The sequence below is a fragment of the Hyalella azteca genome, unplaced genomic scaffold (assembly GCF_000764305.2).
Source record: "Hyalella azteca isolate HAZT.00-mixed unplaced genomic scaffold, Hazt_2.0.2 contig15776, whole genome shotgun sequence".
Classification (NCBI taxonomy): domain Eukaryota; kingdom Metazoa; phylum Arthropoda; class Malacostraca; order Amphipoda; family Hyalellidae; genus Hyalella; species Hyalella azteca.
The window spans coordinates 84,804-103,862 of NW_025945615.1; the positions used below are offsets into that span (position 1 = coordinate 84,804).

General features: G+C 38.1%; 3 protein-coding genes across 3 annotated transcripts; 1 reads left to right on the top strand and 2 right to left on the bottom strand.

The window, feature by feature from the left end:
- The first annotated feature begins 351 nt into the window (after positions 1–351).
- Positions 352–7,801, top strand: LOC108681778 (venom phosphodiesterase). Its single transcript, XM_018170855.2, has 14 exons — positions 352–562; positions 1,012–1,164; positions 1,604–1,747; positions 2,195–2,305; positions 2,602–2,709; positions 2,939–3,173; positions 3,518–3,663; positions 3,985–4,056; positions 4,320–4,502; positions 4,633–4,885; positions 5,272–5,460; positions 6,326–6,527; positions 6,808–6,961; positions 7,182–7,801. The coding sequence occupies exons 1-14, from the start codon at positions 395–397 to the stop codon at positions 7,371–7,373; spliced, it is 2,310 nt and encodes a 769-aa protein (XP_018026344.1). The 5' UTR covers positions 352–394; the 3' UTR covers positions 7,374–7,801.
- Positions 7,802–8,141: 340 nt separating this feature from the next.
- On the bottom strand, positions 8,142–12,707 carry LOC108681765 (microfibril-associated glycoprotein 4). Its single transcript, XM_018170836.2, has 5 exons — positions 12,134–12,707; positions 11,617–11,845; positions 9,809–9,911; positions 9,431–9,564; positions 8,142–9,165 (listed from the first exon to the last, which is right to left on the bottom strand). Exons 1-5 carry the CDS (start codon positions 12,371–12,373, stop codon positions 8,960–8,962), a joined length of 912 nt encoding a protein of 303 aa, XP_018026325.1. The 5' UTR covers positions 12,374–12,707; the 3' UTR covers positions 8,142–8,959.
- A 1,706-nt stretch (positions 12,708–14,413) lies between these two features.
- On the bottom strand, positions 14,414–17,494 carry LOC108681780 (fibrinogen C domain-containing protein 1-A). The gene is made up of 5 exons (XM_018170858.2): positions 16,990–17,494; positions 16,367–16,595; positions 16,028–16,130; positions 15,524–15,657; positions 14,414–15,153 (listed from the first exon to the last, which is right to left on the bottom strand). The coding sequence occupies exons 1-5, from the start codon at positions 17,443–17,445 to the stop codon at positions 14,957–14,959; spliced, it is 1,119 nt and encodes a 372-aa protein (XP_018026347.1). The 5' UTR covers positions 17,446–17,494; the 3' UTR covers positions 14,414–14,956.
- Between the last annotated feature and the right edge of the window lie 1,565 nt (positions 17,495–19,059).

The window sequence follows — 19,059 nt, forward strand, 5'->3', positions numbered from 1 at the left end:
GTAAATATTCGTATATAAATATGAGATAATTTACAGGCATGACAAAGCACGTCACGCTAAATACAAGCTTTGCCTCCGGAAATATTGGGCTCATATAGTTCACTTAAAAATTCTGTACCCGTATTTTACCATGCTATCGAAATTATTTCTACTTAAAATAATAATGTAGTAGAGACCCGAATAAAAATAAGTAAAAATTTCTGACATCATCTTTATCATCTTATATAACTTACAACCCTCATGTTATTTGGTAAATGTTTTTCACGATAGGTCCACGTAAAGTTTATAAGAATTTTTGTTCTTTCCTGTGATTGTTATTCATATACGTGATCTTACGTTTCTTTTCGTTTCAGAAATTTCTTGAAACAGATCCTTCCAAGCTACTACTGCACAGATGGGTAGGGTAGTGTTTCAAGTCGTGGTGTGCATGCTGGTGGGGAGTGTTTGTGCTGGACCACATTTCCAGTCTTTCCGGGGCACCGGGCCCAGCTTAGGCCCTCCTTTCATACCACATGCGCTGGACCCGAGCAGGTGTCCTCCAGAATACAGTCATCATCCTCTGGTAATTTTTTACTTTCGTATCCTTCTATTTTGTTTTCTATTTACCTAATCCTGAAACGAATATTATTTGTGGTCGCAGCGCATAAGCCCATAGAAAATATTTTAGCGAACCTAACGGTGTCCGATACAAATTTGTTGGCCTGATATAACGGGGAAATTCATTTATTATTATTTATTATTTATTCCAAGATTCCAAGATTATTTAAGTACTTATATTATCACTCTACTTATATCGCAAGTTCACAAGAAATTTAATCGCAAAAAAACGTCAAGCAAATTCACCCTATCGATATTGAAAACGAATCGGAGTCCAGCTCCATCATCAGTTCGACAATCTGAAAATGAATAAAAAATAAATAAATTTGCTTGACGTTTTTTGCTTTTAAATTCCTTTCAAGATTATTATCTATTTATTTATAAATTTACTCCAATATTATTATTTATTCCAAGATTCTGGTCTCTACGGATGGATTTCGAGCTGACTTCCTGAAGAGAGGACTCACCCCAACGATCTCGAAGCTCTCCAAGAGAGGAGTTCACGCCCCATACGTGAAGCCTTCCTACCCTAGCATCACCTTCCCCAATCACTACACCATCGCCACTGTTAATAAATTGAACTAATACATACATTCATATTGCCGGAATTTATATTGCCCCTCTATCTCTTGTGAATTATAATGAAAGATGATAAATGAATCACGATAGAGAGACGACTGTAAAAACCATAATACTATCAGCATTATTTGGCATGAAAATACTCACATTTATTACCATAACCATGAAACTAGCATAGAACACTTCTCTCCTCGATTAGATCAGAAGCTTCACTTGTATTTAATTTCCGAAGCATAGGCAGTCTCTCGGCATCGAGAATGACCATTATCTCTATGCACTCTAATCTATTTGTGTATCCTCGTGTGGCTTCGAACATCAAATTATAGTGTAGTGCTGTGTGCTTGTGCCTATATAAACGTACCTGTGTGTAAACCTGCCTTTCTATATCGGGCATAGTTAAAAATAATTATAGTGATTTTATGTTCAGGGCCTGCTGCCCCCTGCGCATGGGATCATAGCTAACCGCTTCAGAGACCCTGCCTTCAACGCCTCCTTTGGTCCTGGCAAGCCGACCAGCTACGAGAGGAGGTTCTGGGGCGGCGAACCGATCTGGAAGACCGTCGAAAATCAGGTAATTTGGCGGACAAAAAATTTATTGAATTAATATGAACATTAAACTCCATGCTTACGAATGGGATTGAATCTTTAGAATAATTACAATATCTCTCTATCTGCAGGTCGTACTATATTTTTAAATTTTCATTCTTATATATGGAGCGTTTTTATCGGTGTTTGATAAACGCCGGTGAAAAACGTTTTAATCCCCAAAATCTGTTAGTCTTGTCATCCTCCTATGTTTTTTCTATTTTAGCTATTTTATTTCTTCATTTTTACTCGTTACATAGAACGAATGGTGCTTTCCATGTCATGCAAAGTGGTATTGTTAATATATATGTAAATAGAGATTAACATTCATTAATTTAAAACATTTTGTTACATACACATAACGTGTCCTAGCACAAGCCTTCAATCCTGTCTTTTTCACTGACTTAATTTCATGATATTCCTGATGATTCAGGGCCAGATTTCCGCCACTTACTTCTGGCCAGGATCGGAAGTCAGAGGATTATCTCCAACGTACTGGCTGCCGTTCTCAGATCGAACGCCTTTCAACGTCAGAGTTAATCAGGTGAAAGTCGCAAGCGTAGGAAATGACAATTTAGTATAACCAGCATGAATTATTAGGTAATTTTGTAATCCGATCTTCGCTTATGTTTTTGGAGTTTAGACTCACAAAGATAAATAAGATTGCCATACTCTTTACACATTTTTATTCAGGCTTACAACGCTCAAAAAAGTTAAAGTTAAATATTAGTGTATATTGAAAGGCTGGAAGCAAATTGTACTAAAGTTTAACTCGAAAGATTGAGAGATCAATTACTCAGTCTAAAAACCTGAAAATAGTATAAATATCTACGTTTGCAGGTACTGACATGGCTAGATCTACCGAGTCATCAGCGGCCGCGCTTCATCACCCTATATTTGCATGAGCCTGACGCGAAAGCTCACGATTTCGGTCCCGACTCCCAACAGGTGAATGTCTGATTATAATGAGCGGTCAGTCGTCAACTATTTTTAATTATGATTAGAAAACCCTAAAGCTACATTTGATTCAATAGTTCAACACTTAATTTTTTGTAGCTGTGACATTTTTCGGATCTCAAATAATTTTCTATGAGTTTAACCAGGAGTAACGACAATAGTTTTATGCGAAGCACCCTGTCACTGTATTAAAAGTATTTAAATTTGCATACTTCCTTAGGTGAATGAAGCTCTACAGTTGGTGGATGAAGCCATTCGGCAGCTCATTATTGGGCTGCAGAAACGTGGATTGCTGGACTGCGTTAACCTGATTATTGTCGCGGATCACGGCGTCACGGCCGCTGGCCCGGAGAGGGTTCTCCACATGAACAGAATCGTCCCAAACTTTGCCAATAAAGTCACAAGTTTATACAACGGTGTTTTTGCTCGTTTCAATGCGAGAGATCGTTCTTTCGGTAAGCTCAAATGTGCCTTTAATTTTGCAGATAAATTTACACATTAAAATGAAGTTTGTCTTCCTATATGCTAAGGCTTGTCAATTAATTCATCGGTTCACAATCATATAGATGATGTCGTAAATTCCTTCAAGCTTATCGGTACATTTCAAATTAAAACTCAAACGAATAATCTAAGTTCAAATATACTTGTCTAATTAAATCATTCATATTTTACCTCAAGCTGTCATCTTCTCATTGATATCAATACATATATTTTTAAAAATATTGAAAATTCATTTCCCATTAATTTAACAAATAGCCACTGCCTATATTAATACTGATTTTAATTTTGTCTTTTCCAGGGGGCACTCTGTCGCTTATGGAGGAATTGTCATGCAAGAGACGCGAGATGAACGTCTACCACAGACAATATTCCCCTGCCCGATGGCACCTTGGCGGTCAACGACGAGTCGAAGATATCTTCGTGGATCTGTCCAAGGGATACCAGGTCAGTCTTCAGCAGAAATCCTGAAACATTCAAATATTTTTAGAACTTTAAACCCAAAACGCTTCAGGAACATCGCCCGTCAAATGATAGCTTTTTAAATAAATAAAATTGCAAATGAATATTTAAAAATACACCTATTATGGTGTTTTTTTTTAATGAACATATTTCATTCGAACTAGATAAAACCATACTGTTCGTCTTTGTATACTTTACCCCATGAGTATTAAATATACTTTGCTAAAATTAAATATTTTAATTTTAGTGGCAGTTAATCTCATTGTTAATAATTATTCAACATAATTAATTGTCCTCATTGTTCAGGTTGATGGCGACGGAACCTATAAATCGGATCTCGGGGACCACGGATACGATAATTACATTTCTGAGATGAATGTGCGTACAGTATAAAGCAAGTAAATGGTACAGTATTTTCTCGAAAGAATAACCCGCCTATGTAAAATTTAAGTATTGCTAATAATTTTTTATTTTATAGACTTGAATTTTACATCTGTTATTAATCTCGTTGCTCTGTTCTGTTGACTGTGTATTTGACAGAATAATTTTTTGCACTTTCGTCCGTTGAACTCCATCAATGGGCCACCATTCTTTCCGATCTTGGAAGTAACCACTCACTTTAAACCATTTCACCTGCGAAGGCTTTGTTCTTGGCTTTTGGACCGGCATTCCAAACTGGACTTGAAGTTGAGGCCTTCCAGAACATTGAGCTTTACAACTTGATGTGCCTCCTGACCGACAGTAGACCTGCTCCCAACAACGGAACTTGGGGCTCCCTCCACCATCTCCTCATCAATCCTCCTCCTCTACCTACTATTCGAAGAGTAGGTTTAAATTATTTTATTATATTACAACTGAAACACAATAAACAATAACACGCTGTACAAGCGTCTTGACTTGCATGATGAAATCAATACCTAAGTTAGGCTTCCTTAAAATGTGTCTCTGTACCAGAAATCGCTGGTTCCACCTGTGGCCCGATTGCCAGAAGACGCTTCCGAGGAACTCGAGGAGCTGCTAGAGGAGTCCGAATGTCAAGTGTTGCCGCAGGCTGAGGAAGTACAGAACCACGTCCGACGCTTGATCAATACTGAGTCCATAGGCCTGCCATCATTGAGCTTCTGGCATGCACCCTGGGGGTTGCCACTTGTTAGCATTAATGATTTACCAGGAACGCTAACTGTAACGGACGCTTCCTACGTTTCGGGTAAGATTCAACGTGCAAAAGTATTTTGTTCAATACCATACCAACCGGAAACTTAAGAAATCCTCAAGATAATAGCTGGGAATGTATAAACTTTGTCAACATAACTTGATTTACTAGATTTATAAGAATGACAAATTAATTGATTTTGCATAAAGGAAAAACTATACAGAAATCCCAGTCTCAATGAAAAAACCCACGGAATCTTAAATTTGAAAGCAATGACTAACAAAATTGACTCTGTCAAACTAACTGGTGCTTAGTGCGGTCAGTGGATAAAAAAATTCTGTCTTCGTTATTCCTAAATGCATTATAGAATTTGTTTTAACTTTTCAATTCACTTGGTACGAATTATTGAAATGTAAAGCGAAATTTATTCTATTTTTCAGCCTATTCCCGGGCGCTGCGAGTGCCCCTCTGGACCAGCTTCTACTTGGATGCTAAACAGAGGTCGTCGCGAGGCGTGCGTTTAGGGTCGTGGCTTCCTGACCCGCGCGTCCACGTCAACGACTTGCCCCCCGTGTGTGCGACTCAACCGCTTCTAGGCGATTCTGCGTGGGAAACTTTAATGCCTGAAAGTAATAAAACATGTATTTGGTAAATGGTATACAGATGTTTATTAATTTTATTCTACAAGGTGTTTCACGGAAACTTCCTGATTTGAAAACTCATTAAAAAAGAACTAGTGCAGATATTACAATATTAATTTTATTGAAAAATGCATTACGTGAATTTTTGTATCACCTAATTTTAAAGACGACATCAGACAAATGACGGCCCCCATTGTCAATGCATTCAGCTGTCGATTTTTGAAGTTCCGTTCAACACCTTTGAAGCATATTGACGGGTATGTTGGCGATGGTTTGGCGTCTGTCGTTCTTCAAATGAGGTAGAGTCCTTGGACAGCCATTGTAAACAATTTATTCAAGATAACCCATGAAAAAATTCACGAGGAGCCAAATCGGGGGATCGGGCCAAATTTTCGAACAGGAACCAGAACTGAAAGGACGAATACGGAACCGAGTACGGAACGGCCATTAGCAAAGAAAGTACGCCTCAACAGCAAACGCACGCTGCACACTTGTCCAATGCATAGTGGCAACTGACTAGGCGAGACCCAAAACTTCATGACCTTGCCTTTCATATTAAATACTCCCCGTTTTTTCCTACACCATCTGGCTGCTTGGCGAGAAATACAAAACAGTAAATTTCCATGAATCACCCTTGTTTACGTGAAAAAAATAGATATTTACTAAGGAATTTACTAGGTGCATTTTAAATGCCACTAGTGTGAGCTGACTGGTATTTATGTTAGTAATAATGAATATGTTTTAAAAACAGGCGCACTCTTTACAGACCTCCCGACCCCTTGTGTGCGAAATATAATCCTTATCCGCATTACCATGTCACGGATTTGTACTGAATTAAACACACTTTTTTCAGGATGGGCCAGTTCTAGTGACAAATCTAACATTAAAAGCACCACAAATGCAGTCATCATGACACAAAAAATGAAGAAAGTATGGGGATCCCTAGCAGATACCATAGATGAATGGAGGAAGAAGTTCGGTGCGATGAACGTCGTTGTAGGTCCGGTGTACGACAGAGATGGTGACAGCCTCAAGGATGATTATGCACAATGGCAGTGAGTTTCTTTAATAAAAACACTAATTGAATTGCTGCATCTTATTGATATTTAATAAAACTTATATGAATTTTTAAAATTGATATTGATTCATTTAAAGAAATACGGTTACCTTCCCTATAGATGTATCTATATGAATAGAATATTGCTCTAGAAATAGTTAAAATAATAATCGCATGAACGTCATTTAAACTATTCAACGATGGGGAATTCATTCAATTTTTACATCTCAAATCTTCTGCTATTATTTGGTTTACGTTACCAATATTCCACCATGCAGAGTTCAAGGCAAAGGTGTTGCTGTTCCGACGCATATCTTTGCGGTCATCACGCGGTGTCACATCGGCTTCGGAGGTCTCCATGCCTGTCCACCTGAACACCTCGACGCGATGGCCTTCATCCTCCCTCAGCAACTGCTGGTCTCCAACTGCCTGGTAGGGGCCAGTGGCCAAGAATTTTATAGAAATTATATAATTATCAATACTCCTAATTGATATTTGCTGTTGAGAAACATGTCTTTCGTAGTTGGAAGGAAATCAAGCTGATCTATCATCCCTGGCTGTAAAACTCATGGTAGAAATAGCATTGAATGCATTAAAAATTAACTCTACATGGACATAAGTTATGAGTTGATCAAAAATATATCCATTACAGAGTGATGAAGAATTTCTTCGAGAGCACAGCGCAAAAGTGAAGGACGTAGAGCTCATCACGGGCCTTGAGTTCTACTCGTCGTTGCCTACGCAGGATCGAATTCGATTACAAATCAGAATTCATTCCAATATTTGGGGCCGGGAAACTTGGCCAAACAGACTTCATTCGCAGCTTTTTGGGCTAAAACGATGATGCACGGCTGTTATTTGGCTGCACTGTTAGAAAAATCACGTTTAAGAAAGGAGGACGAATTCTTTCGTGATAGTATTTTTCTTTTCTGAATGGTATGGTGCATTTCTAAGCTAAAAACCAACATATTAATAATTATGCCCACTTCGACGGATTAATTCTTTACTTTTGATAAAACTTTAAAATATTATTAAGGTAATTACACTGGAATATAAATTTACTGTATTGCTGAAACATAAAATTAAGAAAATAGGGTTCAAAGACAGCTATAAAGTTTCTACTCTTAAATCGTATTTTTTTTTAAATATATGATAAATTTGCTTATTGAAGTCAATAAATGCTGAGGGAGGACGAAAAATAATGTGAATATACAAGACACAACTCTTGGTGCAGACGTTCCCCTTGTAGAATTTGAGCGTTACAAGACGCTAGACGTTATTTGTTTTTTACCACGTTTTTCTTAGCTCGCTTTCGTGTCCGTCTGTCTGTCTGTCTGTCTGTCTGTCTGTTTGTGATGATCAAATCTTGCAATCTATATTTCACCAACTTTCCCGCTAGCTAGCGCTCTGAAACTTTTAGGGAAGCTCAGCTCCCGATGACAATACAATAATCAATAATTTGTTGCACGTTTCCAGGCGTATTTATCACTATTATAAACAAATTAATTTTCGAGTAGCATGTATTATCCTCTTCCTCGTTTAATGTTTCTCCATTCATATTCAGTACAATGGAAAATTTAGGCTATAAATTGAAAAATTTTTTTAACGGAAAAATTTTTTTAATCCACTATTTTTGTTCGAGGCAAATTTTAGTGTTTTTGAGAACGGAAACATACAGGTATTGTAATATAATTGTATTTTATTCAAGGACAATAATTCTGTAACACGTTGTAAAGTGTAACACGTTGTAAACTATACTTTCGTGACCGTTTTTTTTTATGTACATAAAATTATTCATACTCATTAACCCTTAGTCATTTCAGAATTAGAAGTGAAGATGTGTACAAAAAATGTTCTATTTTTGGCGAATTGAATCTGCATGGATGAAAAAACAAAGCAGGAAAGATGTCATATTATAGAATAAATAACAGTAATAAATTGTCAGTCTGAACTTCGAATTATTACATTCCTTCCTAGCCTCCACTCTAAGAAATTGATGTAGAAATTTAAAAGGCAATGAAGCAATAAATTATAATAAATTTGAATGTACACCAATTCCCTCAACAGAATGGAAATTGGTTTTAAAAAGGCTAACAGCCGCATTCCCTAGGAAAGTTCAAGAAACACCAGTAAAATAACATTGTCAATGCATGAAGTGCCGAAAATTTGTACTGATAAGGTAAAGTTCTAGGTTTCTTCTCTTACTACGCATTCTTTCTTATAAGGTGCCGTTCGTGATGTCGAATCAGCAAGAATTTATTGATTCTGTGTTATCTAGATTATTTTTTATTTAAGCGAAGACTGGAGAGTGCCATGCATGAGAAACTTTTCAGTGAAAAAGAATATTAGAACTGGCCACTCGTAGTCAAGCTATAAAAATGTGATAGATTTGTGCTAAGTGCTATTTAAATTAATTCCAGTCTTGTACCATTAGCCCAGCTCCAGAGTTTTGGGTCTGATCATAAAGGTGAGTTCAGAGAGGTAGGCATAGTACCCCTGCCAGTAACGCCATTCAAGGTAAAGGTCACTATCTTCGTGGGCAGGCTTGTCACCACCGAATAGCCCTGTGGGGTTCGTGATGAAGCAGTAGTCATACCACCAACCACCCCCACCGCTCCATTCCGAACAACTGCCTCCTGAGAAGATAAAATGATGTCAATGAGTAATGTGAAATTAAATATCATACGTTAGGGGTGTTAGCCATTTGAAAAAAGATACAAAAGTTACATTCTATCAAACGAATGCCAGCAAACATAATACAAACATATATTTTCAACACGATTTTAAAAGTAGTGAGTGCCTATACTTAATGTTCCAGAAAAAAAGTCAGGGTTTTATGTTAATGATGAGGTTAAATATTCATGGCATGGATTCGTACGATATTCTATTATTCACTCGAACCTTCAGCCATATCCCGATCTCTGTCGATGGCGGAGAACTGACGACCGGAGTGGTAGGTGAAGGAGTCGCCGGCGGTGCTGCGCTCTTTGTCGTAGCCTTCTACGTGCAACTTGTACGAGTCCCCAGCTCCCACTCTGACGGGGAAAACAAGCTTTAGGCGTTAAATTTGTTATTAAAAAGTATAAAGCTAAAAATATTTCATGTTTTCCTTCTGTTCAGGCGATTACTAGTTTCAGAAGTACATCCCAACAGATTTAATCGAGGTATTTCAAATATGTTATATAATGTATGCTAAATAAACTCATAATTTGAAGGTTTTAAATTTTAATTAGTAAAAGCTTAAGAACAAAGATTGTTAACTATTGAATTTAAGCTTACTGGAACTTCTTGTAGTGGCTGCTCGCAGACTCGGTTCCTCTGGCTACCAACACGCGCAGCTCGTACTGCTTCTGTGACGTCAGGAAATGAAGATTCCTCAAACCTGAACAGCAAAAGTCGGTAATATGGGATCCATTACATTCTATATTAGTACATTTGCTCACATATTGAGTAATTTTCATAGATGCAAATATCTCTGCTTGTTGGTGATAAAGTTATGTTCGGTCTCAACCTATTTTTCTTAGACAACAGGACAGGTATAACAGTGATGCGCATATTTATTGGCAACTTTCAACTCTAAATTTAAATATTGTACCTATGTCCAAGATAGAGATGAAATATTAGTGTGCTTGTATTAAAATGCTATAGCCTGTAATCGTGTAAACTAATTTCTTACCTTAAAAATATATTATTCATTTAATATTTTCAGGTATATCTTATTATTTATTTTTCCTGAATACTCACAGTACATAAGGAAGTGTGTAGTTGAACTACACAACAAAGGTAATGGATATCGAAAAATATCATCAACTCTAAATGTTCCAATTTCATCCGTAAGGAATATTATTGTCAAGTTCAGGAATGATGGGACCACTGCCAAGCGAGCACGAACCGGTCGTAATCGAAAATTAACCGAAAGAGATGTGCGTTCCTGCATGAAAATAGTAAATAAAGACCCGAAGATCACTTCCAAGGAATTGCAATCACATCTGGCTAGTACTGGAAAAACTGTGGATGTGTCAACAGTGCGACGCTACCTGCACCGTGAGGGCCTTCACGGGCGTGTACCAAGGATGAAGCCACTGTTGAAGCCAATTCACAAGGAGAAGCGTTTGGAGTTCTCCAGGAAGCACATCGATGCTACTCAAGCAATAATAGAGCTCAATAATATATTGTGGTCGGAGGAGGCAAAGCTTGAACTTTTTGGTGTGAATGACAACCGCTTTGTATGGAGGAAATCTGGTGAAGTTCTACTGGAAAAGAACACTCTACCTACTGTGAAGCATGGTGGTGGGTCCATCATGTTGTGGGTATGCTTTGCTGCTGCAGGTACTGGGAATATTTCTGTGATAGAGGGCATCGTGAATTCTAAAGGATATCAGCACATTTTAACCGATAATGTTGAGCAATCGACAAGAAAACTGCATCTTGGACGGGCATTTGTCTTTCAACAGGATAACGACCCTAAGCACACAAGCAAATCATCACAGAAATATTTTGCTACACAGAAATTGAGAGTGTTGGAATGGCCTCCCCAAGGCCCAGATTTAAATCCAATTGAAAATTTATGAAGGGAACTCAAGAGGCGTGTTCATAAAAGAAGACCCAGCAACATCAAAGAATTGAAGACTTTTGCCATGGAAGAGTGGCGCACGATTCCTACTAAAACATGCCAACACCTAGTAGAAACATACAAGAAACGTCTGTCTGCTATCATTGCTGCCAAGGGAGGTCACACAAAGTATTAATTTAGAGTTGCCAACAATTTATATGCTTTTTTTCAAAATGTTGCCATTACTTTTGCTTATGGTGTTTTTCTAATAAATATAAATACAACAAAGATCTGACGTTTTACTATCCGTTATTCACAGTAATTAGATGTTCTTTGATCAATTTAACTGAAAATAAATGCAAAAATTGCAATAAATGCTTCAAATTATATTATATCTCAAATTAAATATTTTCAAGCGTGTTGCCAATAAATATGCGAGTGACTGTATTCCAAATAGTATAACTATTTGCGATTGTTAACTTTGAATACAACAACAATTTTATTTGCATGGTTTAAAATTGCATGTCAATTGTACCCAGCCAGTATTCGCCACTGGGACTGCCGAATCCTCCTTCGTATTCCTTAAAGGTTCGACTGAAGTTGAGTTGAGGCTCCTGCTTCTGGCGCCGCAGGAAGACCGTCCAGCCGCCGCCGTCCGTCGTCTGGTCGCAGTAAACTTGGACGGCAGCGCCGCTGGGGTAGATGGTGTACACGCCCGATGTCTTCTCCGGCCGCTCCGAACAATCCGCGGGAGTGAACGGCGCCTGGAATGATGAATAATTTTGACCATTTCCCTCATAGTTCAAAAGAGTTGAATTTTAATATTTTTATCAACTCATCTCTGTCGACCGGACCGAAAAATTTAATTGCGTTTTAAGTAAATTCGAAAATCAAGTGAATTCAGGTTTATTTGGCGGTTCGTTCAGTTGGTGTTGCGAGATTTTTTGCATCCTCAGAATTCATATATCATGCAAAAATTTTGTCTTAAATATTTCAAACAAGAGCATTCAAGTGAGATTCATTTACTTCACTTATTATTTCTATTTATTTACCGGCGGCCCAGAAGGAAGTGGTGGCTCAGAAGGAAGCGGTGGCTCAGAAGGAAGTAGTGACTCAGAAGGAAGCGGTGACTCAGAAGGAAGTGGTGGCTCAGAAGGATAAGTGGTCTCAAAAGGAAGCGGTGGTTCAGGAGGAAGCGGTGGCTCAGAAGGCAGTGGTTGCTCCACGATGCGCTCTCGGAAGGACATGAGGTCCTTGAGCACTCCAGACACAGGCGACTTTTCCCCCACCATTACGTTGGCTTCTTTTTCCAAATACTCTTAAAGTTCCTTGAGACTGTCGTAAATTTCTCGTTGTTGCCTGTCAAAATTACTGTACTTAATATCGCCGTCGCTCTCAGGATTACCGAGGATGTCCAACGCAGTTTCGACTAGGCCGAGGCATTCATCAACATCGTCAATGAGTGGGTAACGTTGGTGTGGCAGGGACCGAGAGGACGAGGCTGAAGTCTGGGCATCTACCGCCGTCAAGAGAAGAACAGTTGACAACAGAATTTGCAGCCAGGCGAGGGTATATCTAGGCAGAGACATCGTAAATTTCACCGCACTCGGCAACACCGCACGTCGAAGGATTCCAACCGGACACTGAAGGATATCTTCTGTCGGTGTGCATCCGCGCTCAAATATTTGCCGGATACGCTGACGATAACCAGTTGTTAGAGGTGTGAACCTACTCAAAAACTTTGTTAACAAATAAATTTAACTTTATTAGAATTCCATCTTAATCTCAACGAAGTAGTTTAGAATAGTTAGACTAATTCAAGCTCTTAGCTCACTTGTTACCAAGCTTTCCTGCGATTAGTAACCCATTTCTCGACATCGTCTACCGGTGTTGGTGTGGGACGATGGGTATTGGTGAAAAGGGTGTTGGTGAAATGGGTGTTGCTGAAATGGGTGTTGGTGAAATGGGTGTTGGTGAAATGGGTGTTGGTGAAATGGTTGTTGGTGAAATGGATGTTGGCGAAATGGATGTTGGTGAAATGGGTGTTGGTGAAATTGGTGTTGATAAAATGGGTGTTGGTGAAATGGGTGTTGGTGGAATGGCAGTTGGTGAATTGGGTGTTGGTGAAATGGGTGTTGGTGAAATGGGTGTTAGTGAGATGAGTGTTGGTGAGATGAGTGTTGGTGAGATGGGTGTTGGTGAGATGGGTGTTGGTGAGATGGGTGTTGGTGAGATGGATAGCCAACGCTGGAACTATTATATGTCTTCTATTTTCGATGCCTGGCTTCCAGCAGAAATAACTTTCTAGGTTCATTCACAGCTTTTTGGACTAAAGCGATGTTGCACGGCTGTTTTTTCTTGCAATGTTAGAAAAATCTCACATAAGAAAGGAGAACGATTCCTTTCCTGCAACTCATCTTTTTATATTTTTTCTTGACTGGTATTGTGTATTTTCCTGCAAAAACTAGCAACCGATTAGTTATGCGACTTCGATAATTTAATTATGCACGATTGATTGAACATTGAAAAATGAAGGTAATTAATTACACTGAACTATAAATTTTCGCAATAAATAAATTTAATTATTTACACTGAACTATAAATTTTACTATAAATAAATGAATAAATTCTTTGAAATATTTTTGCTGAATTTAGTTTTTGACGTGAGTCAGTATATGTTGAGGTAAAACGAATAACTAATAAAAATATGCAAGACGCAACAAGTCTTTGTGCTGAAGTCTTCCCGGTAAAATTTATTATTACAACGTGCATTGACTTATTTATTTTTTAACCAAAAGAATTCGAATAACATGCTTAAGTATTCTGCATTCTCCTCTATCTAGATTAAGGCCACTCCTTCGTCATTGCATTCAGTACAATGGAATCTGGAGGCTTTAAATTGAAGAATTTATTAAATTAAATTATTACCACTTATTTTTTTAATCCAAACGTGTTATACAAATAAAACTTTAGTGTTTTTGTAAAAGGGTATACACAGTTATTCTAAGATATGTGTATTTCATTGAAGGGCAATAATTTTGTTATAAACTGCAAAGGTAATCTCGTGTTATTATTTTTTGTACATGTGTTTTTTATATTCCAACAATACATCAATGAACCTTCAGTCATTTCAGGATCAGCAGCGAGATGTGCTGAAAATTGACCTATTTTGAAAATTCGTGTTCGTTCGGATGAAAAAAAGCCGGTAAGGTAAGAAATTTTAAAAAAATACGCACTAAGTAAATTATCTGTCAGAACTTGGAATAATTACATTCCTTTCTAACCTCCACTTAAAGAAATAAAATGAAACTTAGAAGTCAATGAAACTATAATTGAAATTCAATTTTAATGCACTCAAATTCACTCAACAGCGTAGATTGGACATGGGTTGAAAGAAAGGCTAACAACCACAATACCAAAGCAAAACCAAGAAACACCAGTTAAATGAAAATATCAAATCAAACAGTACGAAAAATAGGTTATGCACAATTCGAGGTTTCTTCTCTTAATACGCAAATAACCAGTTTTTCACATCAATGTTACGCAATTTTTCACGTCCGGTTTTGTTCATGATGTGGAATCAGCAAGGAGTTTTTGATGAAGCGTTAAGTAGTTTATTTCTGATTAAAAAAAGACTGAAGAATATCACGCAAAACTTTTCAGCCAAGTTTTATTTAGTTTAGCCAATTCCGTTCGTGTATCGTTAGCTGAGCTAGTAAGTTATGGTCTGATCGTGAGGTGAAACCTATATCTCTCAAGTGCATTTCAGTGAATAAGAACATTATATCTCATCACTCAGTGTCAAGCTATAAAACTGTGATAGATTTCTGCCAAGTGCTATTCAAATTGATTCCGGTCTTGTGCCATTAGCCCAGCTACAGAGTTTTGGGTCTGATCATGAAGGTGAGTTTAGAGAGGTAGGCATAGTACCCCTGCCAGTTGCGCCATTCAAGGTAAAGGTCACTATCTTCGTGGGCAGGCTTGTCACCACCGAAGAGGCCTGTGGGATTTGTCATGTAGCAGAAGTTGTACCACCAACCACCCCCACCGCTCCATTCCGAGCAACTTCCTCCTGAGAAATAAAACTTTTATCAAAGAATAAATTTCGAATTAAATCTACAACGTTTACAGCATCAGACTCTTGAGAAAAATGAAAATATTACATTCTACCAATTAAATGAATATCAAAAAACATAATGCAGTTCACGGCTTCTCTGGCATCTTCTACTTCGAAATTTTTATTAGTCAAACTTAATTCTGACTCTTTTCTTCAAGGTTTTTATATCATGTTCAACATTCAATGCAACATTCATCGCGATATTAGAAGTTTCGACAGCCGATACACTATAAGTGTTCCAGGACGAGTAATTGGGATTTTGGTTTACGATCATCTTAAAATATTTGTGGTATGAATAATTCGATATTAAAATAGTCAATCGAACCACTAGCCGAATCCCGATCTCTGTCGATGGCAGAGAACTGATGACCCGAGTGGTAGGTGAAGGAGTCGCCCGCGGTGCTGCGCTCTTTGTCGTAGCCTTCTACCTGCAACTTGTACGAGCTCCCGCCTCCAACTCTGAGATAAAAAAATATAACTCAGTACTCACTGCAGTGAGTGATAGAGAGCGCATTTTCTCTATGCCGTGAAGTCACGGCCGGACGGACGGACGGAGGGAAAGACATGACGAGCACAATAACGCCTTTTTCATAAATGAGAAAATGCGCTAAAAACAAACTTTAAGCGTTGAATTCGTTAAAGAGCATCAATATGAAATGATCTCTGGTTTCCCTATGATTCAGGCGATTACAACGTATGGAATACACATGAAAATTTAATCGAGACATTTCAAATATATTATGCAACAAAATTTGAAGGTTTTACCAATTGCCATGGGTTTAAACCTAGAAAAACAATGCTAACAAAAATTGACTACGGTTAAGCTCACTGGAACTTCTGGTAGTGGCTGCTGGCGGACTCGGCTCCCTTGGCTACCAACACGCGCAGCTCGTACTGCTTCTGTGACGTCAAAATATGAAGATTCTTCAGGCCTGGAAAGCAGAAGTCGGTAGGATCCATCATTATCTATATTAGTTCATAGGCTGACAGACTATTCAATTTTTAAAGATGCAAATATCTCATATTGTTGGTCATAATGAAACTTCTCGCGTAAATCCAAATCCTTGGAAATTTACTGTTTTCAAATGTCATCTTTTAATCCCACGATTAAATAGCAAAAATTAAAACAAATTCAATTACACGGTTTAAAATTGCATGCAAATTGTACCCAGCCAGTATTCGCCACTGCGACTCCCGAAGCCTTCTTCGTATTTGGAGAACGTTTGACGGAAGTTGAGTTGAGGCTCCTGCTTCTGGCGCCGCAGGAAGACCGTCCAGCCGCCGCCGTCAGTCGTCTGGTCGCAGTAAACTTGGACGGCAGCGCCGCTGGGGTAGATGGTGTACACGCCCGATATTTTCTCCGGCCTCTCCGAACAATCCGCGGGAGTGAGCGGCACCTGAAACGACAAATGAATTATGAATGCAGTTTGAAATTACTTCCTTGACTTTCCAGCTAAAACCGAACATTTCAGTCAAATAGACTAAATGTAATCAGAACCCAGGCAGTACACGCCCGATGTCTTCTCCGGCCGCTCCGAACAATCCGCGGGAGTGAGCGGCACCTGAAACGACAAATGAATTATGAATGCAGTTTGAAATTATTTCCTTGACTTTACCAGATAAAACCGAACATTTCAGCCAAATAGACTAAATGTAATCGGAACCCAGGCGGGTGGATGTGACAACTAAACTTTCTCTGCTTTATCCAGCTAGGTTAGCGGATTCAATGCTGCTACAGATTAGAAAAACACTAAAAGATCCCTGACTAAAAATTACTTTTTTGTTAACCACCTCTGTTTGAACAGGTGAGATATCGATGCGAGGCGAAGCATGTGGAAGTCCCATATCAACATCTTCAACCGCGTCTTGAAGTTGCTCAATCCAATTACGATAAGACTCTAAGGACTTGAGCGAATTCGAGACAATTGACACTTCACTCTTTATTCCATTGGTTTCGTTGCTCAAAAATTCTGAAAGTTCTTGAAGATTCCCTTTAATTCTGTTTTGCCAGCGCTCCAACTTTGCGTTTGCAGTTTTTCCATCATTCCGAAGAACCTTTATGGACTCCAATGCAGTTTCAACGCTAGCGAGATCTTCTTCAAAACCTGATAAAACAGAAGAAAGCTTGTTTGGCAATGAAGAAAGTTCAGAGTACAAAGTTTCTGAATGGACATTCCCTTTTGCAGCAGGAAAAATAAGTGCTATTAGAAGCAGTATAAATCTGACTTTGTCCTTCGACAACTTCATCTCGTACTTTTCTACACGTAGAAGCCAGTGTAGTAACTCCAAGCGTGTCAAGTTGGGAACTGAACTGATCTTCATTAGCAAAGAGAGGTATTTTTTCTCACTGCATCCTTGCGCATAGATAGCGGTCTATCGGCTCAAGTCGATCCTTCTGACGTTCACCCTGAAGTCGGTAATTACCTTTAGCCTCAAGGGTGAGACGTTAATCCTCCTTTATTAACTAACGAAATTTTCAGTAATGATAATATTGCACATGCTCCTAGATGATTAATTAGTTATGCGCTGATGATTGACAAAAATAAGCGCCAGTTTTGTTTTGTGCCTTCAGCTCAAATTTTTTCATAATTAATTAAAATTTGATTAATTATGATAACGTTGTACCTCATGTTTCGTCGATTCATTAATTATTGGTGTCGTGCTAAATTTCGAAAATAAGTCGTTCCCTGATTTTCACCAAACTTCACGAAACTGCTCATTATTTCTTATGATCTTAACAAGAAACTATGATAAGACGCAATACCTGCGATATAATGACTAATTAGCACCCTGGGTCGCCGACGTTGCTGATGAAGTCACAACTGCACATCCTGTCACGATTACTGTTACCGAACTTGGTTGAGTTCTGTATGTGAGTCCTACAAAATTTTACGTGATTTTTAACTGTACAACAACATTTCATTATCTTCTACTTATATAAATTTGATTGAACACTTTTAGGACATGAACATGGACACGTCAGTTTTTTTGTTTCACTCTCCGAGAATTTAGATGCGTCATAGAATTTGCATGTATTATTATTATTATTCCACGAAGAGATTGTCGTGGCGTCTCGTTCGGATCGAACTTCGAGGGCACGTTACAAGCGGCTAAAACTAAATGTATATACCTTTCGATGTGACAAAATACGATTTCAATAGAAAATTATATCTTTTTCCTATTTTCTTTGCTGTTATTGACGATTTGCTTGGGGACACTAATTTTTAATAATAATGTTTAAAATATTTTTTCCGGTTAAATTTGAAGATTTACTTAATTAGCCTCTAAGTTTGGCAGTTGATACGAGTTTCTAGAGCTCTTCTCCGCATTACCCTTCGTATCAAGGTTTTAACAGTAATCAATATTCTCATAAATTTAAGATCTTGCTAGGCACTAACACGGAATAGCAAAAAACTGTTCTTGAATATATGACTGGAATTAATAGCGCCTCTCTCTTATTATATTTGTACAGCTAATATTTAATGGAATTATAAGGTTGCATGTGCAACGAGCTTGTATTCCAGAGATAGTATTTTTAAAATGATGAAACATTTTCATAAATGCCTATAAAGATGACCTTATAAACACCTCATTATATAATTATGCCGTGATAAGAATCCGTTGATTGTAAAGATAAGAATCCGTGTTAAGAATCTGCGTGATAAGAATCCGTGTTAAGAATCTGCGTGATAAGAATCCGTTACTTATAAAGTAAAGGAGCAATGAAAAACAATTCGAAGCGAAGTCATTTACTGGTTTCTCATGATGAAAATTGCCACTTGACCTGGTGATAACAACGGTTTAACGCTAGTTACTTAAGACTAAACCTGTACAGCGGATCCCGTCAACCAGCAGTGCGTA

What these genes read in the sequence shown, in the direction of transcription:
- LOC108681778 (XM_018170855.2), top strand. Translation starts at nt 395, where the DNA reads ATGGGTAGGGTAGTGTTTCAAGTCGTGGTGTGCATGCTGGTGGGGAGT. An exon ending in AATACAGTCATCATCCTCTG is followed by an intron (nt 563 to 1,011) that starts GTAATTTTTTAC and finishes ATTTATTCCAAG; the next exon opens with ATTCTGGTCTCTACGGATGG. An exon ending in ATCACTACACCATCGCCACT is followed by an intron (nt 1,165 to 1,603) that starts GTTAATAAATTG and finishes TTTTATGTTCAG; the next exon opens with GGCCTGCTGCCCCCTGCGCA.
- LOC108681765 (XM_018170836.2), bottom strand. Translation starts at nt 12,373, where the DNA reads ATGGTGGGGGAAAAGTCGCCTGTGTCTGGAGTGCTCAAGGACCTCATG. An exon ending in CAGTGGCGAATACTGGCTGG is followed by an intron (nt 9,912 to 11,616) that starts GTACAATTGACA and finishes TTTGCTGTTCAG; the next exon opens with GTTTGAGGAATCTTCATTTC. An exon ending in AGCCACTACAAGAAGTTCCA is followed by an intron (nt 9,565 to 9,808) that starts GTAAGCTTAAAT and finishes TTTCCCCGTCAG; the next exon opens with AGTGGGAGCTGGGGACTCGT.
- LOC108681780 (XM_018170858.2), bottom strand. Translation starts at nt 17,445, where the DNA reads ATGAAGTTGTCGAAGGACAAAGTCAGATTTATACTGCTTCTAATAGCA. An exon ending in TCTCACCTGTTCAAACAGAG is followed by an intron (nt 16,596 to 16,989) that starts GTGGTTAACAAA and finishes TTGTCGTTTCAG; the next exon opens with GTGCCGCTCACTCCCGCGGA. An exon ending in AGATCGGGATTCGGCTAGTG is followed by an intron (nt 15,154 to 15,523) that starts GTTCGATTGACT and finishes TTTATTTCTCAG; the next exon opens with GAGGAAGTTGCTCGGAATGG.